Genomic DNA, 14,901 nt, shown 5'->3' on the forward strand with positions numbered 1-14,901 from the left:
CACACGCACCAAGAACAAATACTACCAATTCATATGACATAGAGCTTAGTAAAGTCTCTCTACTGACCTCTTTATAGAGCAGATCCAGAGCCTCCATCAGATGCTGACTGTAGTTTTGAGGTGACAGGTTTTTCTGTATTATTAAAGAAATGAATGATGAGCAACAAACCAAACAAATTATTGTAGGGTAAAGTCAGCTAAAATGGGCCAGATAAGACTGTAGGTTTATAGCTCTTTAAATTTTAACAGCCAATCACAATAAGTGCTCTTGCACTGTTACTAAACACAATTTTACATGTAACAATAGATTTGATTGGTCTGAGGTGGCAAAGGTGGGGGGCAGAGAGTTAAAGTAAGTACGTCAAAGAAATTGTACGGTAAGTGAGCATGACATAGCAATTTTTCCTGGCCCATTTAAACTGAATAGCTGGCTCATCTTACCTGAATATTGTGTTGTAGCTCAAAAGAAATCCTACTGATAACGCATTTTTCCAAAACAATTATATATTGATAAAGATATAATTATCTTTTAAGAGACTTAATTCAATTATTAAATGTATAATTAGGTCTCAAACACAGCTTATTCAATGGTCTTTTAAGTCATTTACCAAAATGTGGCCAATAATAACCAGGACTTCACCCTGGATATTTTTATATCACAGTTTTTACAGTCAGCTCTTTTAACAGATGTTCATATTGGAATTATTTAATAGCTGAGTTATCCAAGTTACAACAACTACGTTTTTCTGATGTTCAGAAACTAGGAACATACCTGGTCTGCACAATAATGACACAAGTCACTGCTCCCTATCAACAGAGTGATCAGCTTCCAGTCCATTTCAAAATCCACAACCTGCAGGAAATGTAAATTAATAATATGTAATTATAAGCAGTTTATGATTTTTTAAAACTAACCATTTAAAAGAGGTTGCTGTTGAGGGGTTCTTGAAGAAGCTTGCATGAACAAAGAGATACAAGATTGTGAAGAACCTTTTAAATATTTACAGAAATTTCATATTGTGTTAAGGTTCTTACTAAAACCTTTAAAATAATTCTTCACGTGTACATATCTCATTTTTAGGTCATGGCTCTCAATGTGGGATATAGCCAGGGGGTCTATATTACTTTTATGAGCCAATATAAAGATTATTTGACTCTATGATTCTTTTGCTGATCCGGTTATTGTTTCATTCAAATTCACCTTTCGTAATAAAACATTTGTATCTGCTTTGTAGAAATCATTGGTCATCAACAAAATGAGCTAGCAGACAAAACACAGGAAGAGGCTCCTACCTGAAAAACGTTTAAGAAGCAATGCTCTATATAACACCTATAACTATGAGTATAGAAGCAGTGCTTGTTTTGTGTGATTGACTAGTTTAGATTATTTAAATGTTTTTTTTACCTTTTGCTTTGTGTCTCTGCTGATTATACAGTTTATACCCACAAAATAAAAACATCTAAAATCAGAAAGACATGGAGGAACACTCTTACCTGACTGGAGGTCAGGGTCTGAATAAGTGTGTTGACCTGAGCCGGGAGATCACTGGTCAAAGGAGATGAGGTGTGAGTTAGTACATATCAGACAAATCAAGGCAAGTTTATTTGTATAGCACTTTTTATCCACAAAGGCGGAACAAAATGCAATTCAAAATGCTTTTTTAAGCTAATGAACGTACTTAAAGTATGCACAATTACAGCAAGTTAAACAGTTTGGAAAGTGCAGGTAGATAGATGTGTTTTCTGCTTCTTCTTAAAGGAGTTTATTCCAGCTGACAGCAGCATGAACTAAGAAAATAATGTGGTCACGGTATTTTATACCGGTAACACCTCATACTGCTGTGTCTCAGAATTATGACTGTATTGCCAACATATATTTAAGCCAAGCTAGCTGGCTACAAGCCCAAACACTGTAGGACTGGTCACAGGTGCTGTGTCTTTGTCTAGATTTTATTATCAGCAATAGTTTGTCAATTCATAGTACTAGAGACTGCCAGATTATCCGGATTAATTATTTATTATTAGTTTAATTAAGTAATGGTGCATTAAAAGGTACTAAAATGCATTAAATGCAGATACAGTTTGGTTTGTATTAATGATCTTACCAGTTTTGTTAGTTTTAGATTTGTGAATTTTGTTTAAAAAGAGCACATATTTAATTAGAATGTTTACTTTTACTTATTGGATAAACAGAAGGCTGATAGGAAGCCTGAAAGACTTTTCTAAATGTATTATAGATAGAAGGGTAGATGGATGGGTGGGTGAATGGATGGGTGGATGGCTATTACTATATGTTTATAATTAGTACATTATGTGCACTTACGAAGCTTTGGCTCCAGACACAGCCATGTTAAAGCCTTTCTTTGCAAATAGACCCTGTCCTGTAGAGAAGCCCTGAAGAGATGGGTTGAACTTCTTCAGGATGTCTGAAACAGGAAAAAAACACATTTAGACTGGCTCATTTACACGCTGTTTTCATGTGGTGTTTTAAGTAGGACTGTCAAGACCACTTTTCCCAATCAAATCCAAGGGTATGAATATAGTCAAGTTCAGACAGAATTTCTGAAATCCTTAAAGGAGAACTCTGTCTTTGTTAAGGAGCATAATACAAAGTTTTTCAGCATAAAAGCATTTATTTGTAATGTGTGACAGTGTCTTGTATTATTACTACATCTCTGCTGTTTGTAACAAATCAAACTGGTCAAAATTGGTAGAGTTGTAATTATTATAGGCGTAATAAACACCTTCTTCAGTGTGAATAAATGCACTGGGTGCTGGCTGCTACACCAGGAGGCAGGCTATGTGTAGTCTATGATTATATGTCTATGTCATGATCAGTACAGTGATGGTGGTGCCAAGAGCTGAAAGCTAGCGCCATTTTTTTAAATGTCAGTGTCCTCCGGATTTTTACCAATGAGGTGTGGAGCTATTTTGAGACTGGATAACGGTGTAAAAAGCTATTTAGCGGCCTGCTGTAAAGAGTGCTGGGCAAAAAGCACAAAATATCTGTATCTCAGGAAGTTGCGGGAGAACAGAGATGTGCTTTTTAACAAAGGCTAGTATTCTGTACCTGTATATGGACACACTAGTATCTCAGCTGAGCATTTACACTTGAAAGTCAATTATGTCTCTATATACTGCTAGAAGTGGTTTTGGCTGTCGAATCTTAATCCCGTTGAGAAATGGATTTGTTTAATTTTAAAATGCATTAAAGTATTGCATAATCTCTAATACAACCCATTTTAATTTCTGTAACTGTAGAGATAATGGTCTAATCATGCAACACTGAAAGCTCTTCACAATAAGATAACTGGATGATGCACCCCTTAGTATCCAAATGTGTCAAGTCAGATAAGTAAATATAAAAGAAAGGGAGAGTGGAGGATAAGCATTAGGTCTTAACTCACTGGGCAGTGTAGTTGTTGTTTCCAACGCAGCATCACCTCCGATGCTGTACACACACATAAACATTACTTTACAATTTATTCAGTAAAACACACTGACACTGGGCCTTGCAACTTTGTATGGCATGTATGGCATGTACTTTTACAGCTGTTATAGAGTTATAAAGTGCAGTGGCACTGGAAAATCTAGAGCTATGTAGATTAAGATGATGAAAATAATAATGATGATGATGTGAGTTTTTACCTCCAGGATACTCCCTTGTATTCTGTGCTGAGCTGAATATAATTCTGTGACTTCACTGCAAGGCCCGTCTGAGAAAAACGCACAGCTAAATCAGAATAATCGCATTTCAGGCATTTATGTGTGCTTGTTAACTCATATATATTCTGTTTTACGTTTTATTTAGAGCTTTCCATTAAAAAAAAAACACTTCAAATAATCATAGACACTCAACTGTGTAGTATTCAATAACAATTGTAGACATATTCTAATTTAATAATGAAATAATCTGATTAAAAACAAAAAAGACAGATTCTATTATGTAATTGACCACGTATGCCTACATTTTTTTAATATGCTTGAAAAATGAACAAACACTATGTTTATATATTTGTCTTTTTTTTAAGTGACAATTCCAGTTATTAAAGCAGCATTATGCAGATACTTTACATTTAATTATCAGTTTTAAGACCACTGTAGTGCTACATTGACCTTCAATAGAGAGAAATGTCATTATACTTGGTACTCTGAACTTGACAAAATGATAACTGCTTCTTTCACTTCACTTTCAGCACCTTTTAGCAGGTAAAATTCATTATGCAAAGCATGTTATGTATGGAATGGACCATTATATGGGAATGGTCCTCATATAAGGAAGGCGTTTTTAATTAAGTATCTTGTGAACTGGACTTACAGTTAATGAGTCCCCCAGTGCTGCAATCACACTAATATCAGCTGGACGCAGCCTGTGAACTATATAGCACAATAAACTTAGTGCAGTGCTGTAGACAAAAAAAAGTTTCTCAAATCAATTTTAACAAGTAAATAATTATCTTTTTCATTTTCTTACCAGAAGTTGGCACACTGACGGATGGTGCAGTGTCTGTGCAGGAGAAGTCACTACCCCAGTTCTGAGGGAAACAATTCATCACAGTTCAGCTGCTGTTTGGGTTAACTGTCTTTTAATTCTGACTGTTTAAACACGATCACACTTTAACTCACTTCCAGATGCAGAGATTAAATCTTGAGCTTGACAAAAATTATTACACAGAATTATAGAATACTATCATTTAATAGCTTCTTAATGTCACCAAAATATTTGAAAGAAAAAAAAGACATCAAAAATGGGGTTTAAACTACAATATTTAGAGTGAGTTAAAAACAGTATACAGACAGTGCAGTTCATACACTATTTATAAGTACAATATTTCGAATACTATGATGTATAATATGGTAAAATACTGTTCATCATTATAGAACATATGGGGCAACGTTATGTGTCATAAATATTTGGGATTAAAAATTTGGGATTATATCCTGTATAGCAATTTTTTTTATATATTTGGAGCAGCCAATATGTTTTTTTTTATCCAGAACTATTTTATAATCAGATTTCAGTTAGTATTTACTATTTGTATCTGTGATCATTAAGCCTCAGTGTCTGAAAACAATCCCCTTTAACTTACTGAAACAGGAGGCTGTGTTGGTACGGGGCCTTTATAAGTGTAATTGCTGTTCTCATAGGTCTGAATGAAGGGGGAAGTCTGGAACAAAAGAGAACATTAAAATGACACAGGATTAAAACTCTGACCAAATGAAATTCCTGCAGTGTAATTTATCTTCAGAGACAGAGCGGACAGGGAGATGGTATTACCTCTGATGGGCATTTAACAAAAAGACCTGCAGTGAAATCTGCAGAGTGGGTTTTATTACCCAGCGGCTCCAGCTGAAGAGAGAGAGAGAAAAATAGAAAGATAAATCCAATGAGATTGTACCTATTATATACTGACAAATCCAGATCCAAGTGTCTGGACAGTGACACTAAATTTTGTAACAGTAATTTTGCCTCTGTTCAACTCCACAATGAATTTCAGGTGAAGGAACCAATGTATGATTGCAACATATTTAAGTTTAACAACAATATTGCATTAACCATTTAGGAACTAGAGTAATTATTTGCATAGTCTCTGCATTTTACAGGCTTAAAAGTAATTAGATAACATAATTTTAAATTAAACTATTAATTTTCCTGTGTATGCAAATAAATCCTTTGCAGTCAGTGAGTGTATTTAAATGCAATCAGATTATAAATGCATGTCGAATTTTTCAAGTACTCATGTAAAAAGCATGCTTTGATTTCTCAGAAATCTAATAACGAAAGCCGGATTTTAGCTTAGTAATTGTATTTCTCAGACACTGTAAACTGTTAACTAGAATAAAATCGGATATTTCAGTCTGTGCATGGGAGAAAACAGATCATGGTACCAGAAATAAGCGTGCAGAGTTTAACATAGCAACCACAGCTAATTTAAAAAACACAGCCTAGAGTTTTACCTTTTTTGTTTACATCACATCTTATTTTGTGCGTTTACTGGCTGGTTGATAAGCAAAAATCTCATTACTGACCTGCTTATGTAAACACATTCTCTCTGTATCTGATTAGTCTGCATAATGCTAGACCCAATGGACATCTTCAAAGCCTGATTTTCCTCCCCTGAATCGCATTCCTATGCCTATACTGCAGCAGTATATATATACACATGCACAACACAGTCAAGTCCTTAATAAGAAGTGTGGTAGTTCCATTAACAGTCATACATGTTCATGCTATAACACTGCCTCCACCATGTTTGACAGATTGTGTGGTAACCCTAGTTTCACATCCCTCTCTTTTTTACTTTTTTCTTTTTACTCAAGAAAATACTGGTTCAGATTATTTGGGATTTTCTGCACTTCTTCTTTGTGTATTTACCAAGCCATTTGGCCACTCCAAATGTTTCTGATATTTCTGTACAACCTATAGTACGTTTTAGAAAAAACAGTGAGTTAGATTCAAGCGTGTAAAATAACTCACCATGTTGTTCCACAGTCCACGGGCCATCATAGTGTGAGATTTCTGACTGAGGTGGAAACAATCTGGAGTAAAAAATGAGGGGTCAGGGAGTCCATTCTGAAAGAAAAGTGAGAGTATGATCATCACTGTTACTGAGATTAAACTGATTAATAGTTTAGCATGTACTATATATGAATCAGTTTCTGCTATGAGTCATTAAAAATTATAATAATTAAAGAATGAATAATTGTGAAACAGAAATACACTGACATGCCAACAGAACTAATATTGTGTTTTATGACTTTTGCATCATGTATCGTCAGGCACTTTGGACTGACCTGTGGGATATGTGTGTGGGGCCTCCGACAGTAAATGTGTATGTGATTTCTCACACTTATCTAATTTATCTGTTCACCTGTACAACTCCAGGCAGACACCATGAGTCACGATCATTATCACTCACTGCGCTGTCCACTGTGTGTGGTAATGCACTCAAAGTATGATAGAGTGTTCAACAGTGTTCCAGTGGTTCCTCCTAACTTACACATGTGTCATCTAAGGTAACCATTACTGATCTATTGATATACTGCCATAACTTTTTTGACATGTGTGTTTGTGTGTGACTAACCGTAACTGGCAGTGTTATATCCCTCAGTAAAGGCTGCAACACTACAGTGAAGTTAGAGTGTGTGTCATAACGTCCAGACTCCACAAGATCCATAAGACCCCTCTAAAACACAAAGACAAAATACTCTCACACATACACATAAACACGCACAAACATATGAACACATAAACTGCTGTGTGTCTGTGTACCTGATAGGCTCTGTTCAGATCATCCAGATTCTGCAGGGCTTTTGATCCTTCTTTTGGTAAAAGAGTGCAGGGGCAGAGGATTCTGGAGAAAAACAGAACTTTTACTCAGTTTACTCAGTTTCACTCATGTTTAGCCCAAAAAGTGGGAAACTGGGAACATTACCTGTAAAAATATAATGAAAAGATTATATTCAAAATAATTATTGAATAAATAATTAGTTAAATACAAACAACACTTACCGCACCAGCCATGAGGGGCAGCTGGGAGCGGAGCCTTGGTGCATTCCTCTCAGTGGGATGATATGCAGAGGCTCTACCAGATTAACTATAACCCGAGGAACCTGAGAGAGAGAGAGAGAGAGAGAGAGAGAGAGAGAGAAAGAGAAAGAAAGCATTTAAGGTAATATAGACAGACTGATTGATGGATGGATAGATACTGTAGATTAACTGGTAAAAAAAATGTATGTGTATGTTGGTGAAGAAATCATTCACTAAACATTAATTAGGATGTTTTCTGTATATTTCAGAAACAAGTATTTATTTTATTTATAACATACTAAAAAAATCTCAATTTCATATAAAAAAATAAAAAATATAAAATGTGATATGAACATTGTACATGATACATTTAATGATTTATATTGTTCCAAATATGTTAGATGCAATAAATAAACAGTTACTGTATATCAGTTTTCACCCAGTGGGCATTTTGGCCTAAACATATTATATCAGATCAACAGATCTATAAAGAAATGCAAAGTACTAGATGTAATGTAATTTTGTCTGTTCATATGTAACAATTAACGTGACCATCTCACTGTCTTATCTGCAATTACATATTTACTTGTAAAATATACAGTTACAGATATCTATTATAACCCGTTCACTAGTAGAAATTAAAATTGCAAATATACATTGTAATTCTGACTTGTAAAAAGTCCAGGTCCATATATCCATAAATTAATTCTGACTAGTACTTTTACATTCAATATATCACAAATGTAATTTTGACTAGATATTATGTGCCTTTAGGATTTGTGCTTTTTAAATGTAGATCTCTATCATTCAAGATTTGATTAGTAATGATAATATTTACTAGTCTTTAATTGCAGTTTCTTCTGTCTACAGAGACTTGGCTTTTTAATACAGATAAGAGAGAGTGAAATTCCATGTAAATCAATGGTGTAATATGACTACCATTAGTCAAAATTAAATTATTGATATGTTATTCTGGTAATATGACCAGTCAAAATGTCTTTATAGATGTGTAGACCTAATATTATTATTAGTAAATATTTTATAACTGAGATATTAGTAAAATGTTTTTACTACTGGTAAACTCTACATTAAAGAGAGTTAGCACTGCTGGTGTGATTTTATGCTAAAATGGCTTTTTATAAGGACTCACTCATTAGACAGTACAACAGCACTGGGAGAGTAAAACTAGCATGTGCTTCCTCCGTGCTGCTGTTTTAACTGATACACAACATTACTGGGCATCTGAAAGTTTGAGGTTTGATAAATAAAAGTATTCCTATTTAGTATATTAAAAACAGACACTGATTTATTTATTAATCCTCTGACCTCTTTGTGCAGGTAGTCCAGCGCCTCCTGAACACGCTTCACAAAGTTCTCAGCAGAATGATAAAGCTGTGATACACAGAGGAAAAATAACAACCTGAATCTCTCACACTCACAAATACTGCACACTATACACTGTGTAAGATGGTTAAATAGTAAAGTGACCTACACTGTTGTGGCAGGAGTTACATAGGTCATTGCCTCCAATGAACAGGGTGATCACCTTCCAGTCAGAGTAGAAGTTTATGCGCTGCACAGAAGAAAAAAAAACATTGAATAATTAGATTTTTTTTCTATGAATATGTCAGCATTGTTTATTTACAGTGATGTTGGTGTTTAGATAAATGGGATGTAGATATGTGGTTAAACGGGTGGAGTTGTGTTCATCCTCCTGGTGTAGGAGTGGAGGGTGAATAAGGGTCACCCTCAAGAAGAAATCATTTCTCATGGGTGGTCATTTTACAATCTCTCCTGTTCATAAAAAAATTGCTTAACATGAGTATAGGCTTGCATTCTTACTCTGCCCCGATGATACACCAAACATAAGCATAATTTCCATTATTTTCATATTTGGTTTTAATATCTTTCTATGAGACGTCTGTTTGTTATCACATGTCTAAAACCATTTACCACCACTGTGAACAATTTGATCTTTACAAATTCAAATTTCATTTTAAACATTTAATTATGCTGGAATTCTGTAAACTGCTGAATTCTCCCTTAGGACAGTTTGAGAAACCCTTTAAGATTTCCTTACCGAGTCATTCTTCATCCTGTTCACCAAAGTCTGAGCTTGCTTCAGCATGTCACTGGGAAGGAGAACCAAAGTGCCCTTACTTTTCATTACAAATACAGGAATCATTAGAGAAAATCATAGAGGAATCAGTTTAAGGCACTTACACACTGGTGGCCCCTGGTACAGCTTGATTAAGGAAGGACTGTGGTGTGTCCTGTTTACCTTCTCCCACAGAGAAGCCGATCAACTCAGGGTTAAACTCACGCAAGATATCTGTACATCATCACAGACAAAAAAATAAGTTACTGTTATAAACTCATAATTCTACATGCATATAGATGTAAAAAATAAAGAATATAATTATGATTAAGTGGTACAATGTAATAAAGTGTCCATTGAGTAGTAGAACAAGGTATGGGTTTCTAATAAAGTGGCCAGTGGGTGGAAGCACAAGATATGGGTTTCTAATAAAGTGGCCAGAGAGTGGAAGCACAAGGTATGGGTTTCTAATAAAGTGGCCAGAGAGTGGAAGCACAAGGTATGGGTTTCTAATAAAGTGGCCAGAGAGTGGAAGCACAAGGTATGCGTTTCTAATAAAGTGGCCAGAGAGTGGAAGCACAAGGTAGGTGTTTCTAATAAAGTGGCCAGTGAGTGGAAGCACAAGATATGGGTTTCTAATAAAGTGGCCAGTGAGTGGAAGCACAAGGTATGGGTTTCTAATAAAGTGGCCAGAGAGTGGAAGCACAAGGTATGGGTTTCTAATAAAGTGGCCAGAGAGTGGAAGCACAAGGTATGGTTTTCTAATAAAGTGGCCAGTGAGTGGAAACACAAAGTATGGGTTTCTAATAAAGTGGCCAGAGAGTGGAAGCACAAGGTATGGTTTTCTAATAAAGTGGCCAGTGAGTGGAAACACAAAGTATGGGTTTCTAATAAAGTGGCCAGAGAGTGGAAGCACAAGGTATGGGTTTCTGATAAAGTGGCCAGTTAATGACAGCACAAGACAGTAGGTGTTTCTAAGTGGGGTAAAGTTGGGGGGACTTAGAAGTTATACTGAATGTAACACTTTAAAGTGGATTCAGATGTAAAGTGTGATGGGTATATCATGTCATATGAATATTATATAAGCTCTGTGAATACAGATGTTACAGTTGGAATAAGGATGATGACCCACTGGGAAGTGTGGTGACTGTAGAGAGGTTGTGGTCTCCTCCAACACTGTAACACATAATAGAAGATAGGGAATGATGGAGAGAGTAAAAGGCACAGAACAGACACTGTATTCCTGTATGGCATCCAATATTAAGCAATGTAACTAGACACAGATTGGACACTCACCTCCAGGACAGGCCTCTGTACTGCACCAAGACATCCAGCATGTTGAGTGGTGTTGACCCAACACCATTTCCTGCCTGCACACACAGAGTGACTTACACTGGCTATCAAAACAATTGGCCTTCTAAAATGCACTGAAAAAACTATTTTGTGATGATTTTAAAATGTTTTCTTTAACAGACTATTGTAAAACTGCAAAAATTAAAACTCTTTTACATAATATGTTATCGCACATCAAACAAAAAATATATATTTTCTATTAAACAAACCAAACAAAAAATAAATGAATAAATAAATACAAAAGTTTTGTGTTTAGTGTTAGAAACTTTGGTTCTACATTAGTTTTGCTGAGCCATGCTGATTTTTAATTTGTGTATTTAAATCGAGAGCACTGACCGTTATAGAATCCCCAAGTGCAGCCACCACTCGTATATCAGCTGGCCTCAACGCATGAACTACAAGGAATCAAAGACAGCTAGCATTAAATAAGATTAAAATCACAATCGACATTTACAACAACATTTATGCTTTATGATTGTTGCTAATAGCATTCCTCCAACATCTGGGCATGCTTTTCTCAGGCATTTGTTGATAAGATAAGACATGAAAGAAGTATGTGGACTGAGGCATTACAATAATATTACAGGATTTCTCAGTTATTGTTATCCTGCAGATCCATAAAATGAAATCAAATTTTAGCTCAAAAAAAAATATTATGAATATCGAATAGCATTTTAAATGTTTAATGGAATCAGTCACAATGACATTAAAGAAAAATATGGTATATACTTTACACCAGATATATATAAAAAATATATGGTGTAAAAAATTAAAACAATGTGGAAATGTAATTTGCTATTCATGTCATTCTGCTGGCAAACAATTATGACCAATGTTAGAAGACTTATTTTTTTTTGTTTTTCAGTAGCGCAGGAGGTACAATTTAAAAAAACAAAAGAATATTCTATGAAACAATGTCCATATTTCTTTTGATGTTTGCACTGTTTAGGTGTTCAAGAATGAACTGGTCTAGTTGATGAAATCAAAGATGCCATAATATGACAGCTGATTCAGACACATGACACTGAGGCAGTTTTTAAATAGGGCATAATAAAGGCTAAAAATAATCTAAAATAATTAGGATAACTGTTACCTAATATAGCTGAACGGTCAGATGTAGGCTAGTGGCCTTCCACTGAATTACTGCAAGATCTAAATTAGGTCATAGTTGTGCCCCTGATTTGGATTAAGGATTTTTTAAAAATCTTTTTAAAGTGATTAATTTGACAGAAGATAAACAAAGCTGTGAATGCAGATGGTAGTGTGATGTGAGTTTGTACCTGATGTTGGTGGACTGTTTGAGGGATTCAAGTCTTTACATGGCAGCTCAGTCCCCGTAACCTACAAACACACACACACACACACATATTGCATTAACAAAACCTTTTTTAGCAACAGAGCGTTAAGAGCCTGGAGCAGTATTTATAATCATTAAGATTTCTAATATCTATTAATACTCTCTATATCAGTCACTGCACATTAAATGCAGTGATCTGAAGATATATACAGCTCTGAAAAAGGGACCACTTCAATTTGTTTTATTCTACAAACTATGGTCAACATTTCTCCCAAATTTAAAATAAAAATATTGTCATTTAGAGCATTTATTTACAGAAAATGAGAAATGGCTGAAATAACAAAAAAGATGCAGAGCTTTTAGACCTTTAAATAATGCTAACAAAGCAAGTTCATATTTATAAAGTTCAGAAATCAATATTTGGTGAAATAACCCTGTTTTTTTCATCACAGTTTTCATGCATCTTGGCATGTTCTCCTCCACCAGTCCTACCAGTCTTACAGTTTTCCTCCTGATTATATTCCAGAGGTTTTCAGTTTGGTAAAATCAAAGAAACTCATCATTTTAAGTGGTCTCTTATTTTTTTTCCAGAGCTGTATATACATATTATATTGTCTGTGAGAAGAGAATAGCCCACTAGTCCCTGCAGATGCACTGTGTGAAGCAGAGTTACTTTCTGTTGTATTATTGAGTGAAATGTGGGCTGAATTACAGCATCAATAGCTGCTCTGGATCCTGGCCTGCTTTCCAATGGGGAATTCTTCTCTGTTCTGAGAAAAGGGTGATCCTGTTAGGAACAGAAATAAAGGAGTGAAGCAGAGAACAGCTGAGCTCTGTACAGCTGTACAAAAAAACAAACACAACACTATTTCTCTTTCATTGTTTCAAATTAAGGGTATAAAACATGTATTCCCCATTTGTTGGAATAACTGTCTATAGGAAAGAATTTCTACTATATTTTGGAGCATTGCTATGGGGATCTGACTGCATTTAGGGCAAGAGAATTAATAAGGCCAGGATGTTGGATGGTCACCAGCCCACATTGTCCTATAGCCAACATAACTCCCTAACTATAAAATAATCGAATAAAACACCGTCACTCCAGAGAACACATATATAAACAATAATAAGATACACTGATACATTATTTATGAAGGATAAATAAATGAAATATGTTGATATTAATTTGTTAAACGTACCTATATTTTTATAGGTATTTTATTAGTAAATTACCAATGTGTACACTAGTAGTAACTGGTAACAATAGGTAGTAAAAGAACAATGGAAGAAATGATATTATATGTTACAATTATTGCAACTGTTAAGCCACACCCACTTTTTAATGGTGACAACAACAAAAACAAATCCAAAGTTAATGTTTAAGAGATATTTATACAGAGAACTATATGAGTCAATAATTTAGTATTTCAAAGAAAGATTTTAGAAAATTATACCTAATTTAAGCAAAGACACATATGTTAAGATAAATATAATAGCTGAAAATAGCTTTTAGTCAAACATTAAAGCATAATTTGAAATGCTATAATTTCTAAAGTATCTGGAGCTTATTTGTTTATTTTATTAAGTGTAACTCTCTAAATTATTGATGTTACAGCACTGGCAAGAACTCACACCAAGTTGTATAACAGTATTTGGTGTTAGATGCTACTTGGAGCTGAAAAACTCTTACACACAGCTTTCAGGGTCAGTCCACTCCATCTTACTCAAAAATAAAGTGCATCTACATGTTTTCTAACACCATTTGTAGTAGATAAGGAGTAAAGTCTACAGAGATATGAATATATAGCACTGCACAATACTGTGTACATATGGCCTACCTCACTTGGGCATTGAATTTTCAGATCTTTCTGTTTACTGTCTGGCTGGAGCTGGAAAATAATATGAAACAATAGTGTACTTTATTACTTTATTACTTTCAGTTTTGAAAAAAACAAGATACATTATATGTTAGATATGTTAATAATGTAGATAATGTTCAAAAAAATAAGCACACCTCAATAAACATCTAATAAAAGGTCCATTATTGTGAAACATTTCAGGAAGTAAAATCTCTTTTATGCCAATCGCGTTTCAATGTATTGTCCAAACATCTATCCTATGATAACCTTACAAGAGAAGAATTTAGTAGAGATGCTTTTTTTCTTATGGGGATTTCCTGTTGTAAAATATATGAAAATATATATGTATATGTATGATGTAAGAAGCAGCTCTATTTTTTATTTCAAAAGAAGATTACAGTGTGTGTGTGTGTGTGTGTGTGTGTGTGTGTGTTTGTGTATGGAGTTTGCAATATATCCTACTGGCATACCAGGTTCTCCCAGAGCTGCAAAACCAGTTTATATGTGTGGTCAGATTCCAGCTTCTCTTCAGAAACTCCACCATCCTTTATAAAGACACAGAGCAGTTATTAGCAGCTTCAGTTTACAGTTTAGAGATGCTTTACTATCATCTGTCTCACTGATGGTTCTTACTGAGCTGAGGATGAGGTCAGAGAGAGGAACTCTCTGCAGCTGGACAGTGAAGTCATCTCTCTTGTTGTACCACTCTTTCTCCACTAGGTGCTGCTCTAAAGACTCCTGAAAGCAGAAAGATGACATTAAT

At 34.8% G+C, this 14,901-nt stretch overlaps 1 protein-coding gene across 2 annotated transcripts in view; it reads right to left on the reverse strand.

Annotated features, from left to right (window-relative positions):
* The window catches only part of LOC103028594 (phospholipase B1, membrane-associated), a 28,637-nt gene that overhangs the window by 5,105 nt on the left and 8,631 nt on the right, over positions 1 to 14,901 (reverse strand). For both annotated transcript variants that reach the window (XM_049485116.1, XM_049485112.1), the window contains exons 12-37: positions 14,772 to 14,876; positions 14,609 to 14,683; positions 14,118 to 14,168; positions 12,992 to 13,066; positions 12,263 to 12,323; positions 11,319 to 11,377; positions 10,926 to 10,999; positions 10,762 to 10,805; positions 9,755 to 9,863; positions 9,612 to 9,663; positions 9,024 to 9,104; positions 8,858 to 8,923; positions 7,514 to 7,614; positions 7,274 to 7,355; positions 7,086 to 7,187; positions 6,479 to 6,574; positions 5,279 to 5,350; positions 5,091 to 5,168; positions 4,475 to 4,535; positions 4,319 to 4,377; positions 3,649 to 3,716; positions 3,408 to 3,451; positions 2,324 to 2,426; positions 1,495 to 1,546; positions 773 to 853; positions 68 to 133 (exon numbers count right to left, since the gene is read on the reverse strand). In XM_049485116.1, the coding sequence (XP_049341073.1) occupies positions 68 to 133; positions 773 to 853; positions 1,495 to 1,546; positions 2,324 to 2,426; positions 3,408 to 3,451; positions 3,649 to 3,716; positions 4,319 to 4,377; positions 4,475 to 4,535; positions 5,091 to 5,168; positions 5,279 to 5,350; positions 6,479 to 6,574; positions 7,086 to 7,187; positions 7,274 to 7,355; positions 7,514 to 7,614; positions 8,858 to 8,923; positions 9,024 to 9,104; positions 9,612 to 9,663; positions 9,755 to 9,863; positions 10,762 to 10,805; positions 10,926 to 10,999; positions 11,319 to 11,377; positions 12,263 to 12,323; positions 12,992 to 13,066; positions 14,118 to 14,168; positions 14,609 to 14,683; positions 14,772 to 14,876 (1,917 nt within the window). The remainder of the gene's footprint in view (positions 1 to 67; positions 134 to 772; positions 854 to 1,494; positions 1,547 to 2,323; positions 2,427 to 3,407; positions 3,452 to 3,648; positions 3,717 to 4,318; positions 4,378 to 4,474; positions 4,536 to 5,090; positions 5,169 to 5,278; positions 5,351 to 6,478; positions 6,575 to 7,085; positions 7,188 to 7,273; positions 7,356 to 7,513; positions 7,615 to 8,857; positions 8,924 to 9,023; positions 9,105 to 9,611; positions 9,664 to 9,754; positions 9,864 to 10,761; positions 10,806 to 10,925; positions 11,000 to 11,318; positions 11,378 to 12,262; positions 12,324 to 12,991; positions 13,067 to 14,117; positions 14,169 to 14,608; positions 14,684 to 14,771; positions 14,877 to 14,901) is intronic.

This window comes from Astyanax mexicanus, chromosome 1 (genome assembly GCF_023375975.1).
Source record: "Astyanax mexicanus isolate ESR-SI-001 chromosome 1, AstMex3_surface, whole genome shotgun sequence".
NCBI lineage: Eukaryota > Metazoa > Chordata > Actinopteri > Characiformes > Acestrorhamphidae > Astyanax > Astyanax mexicanus.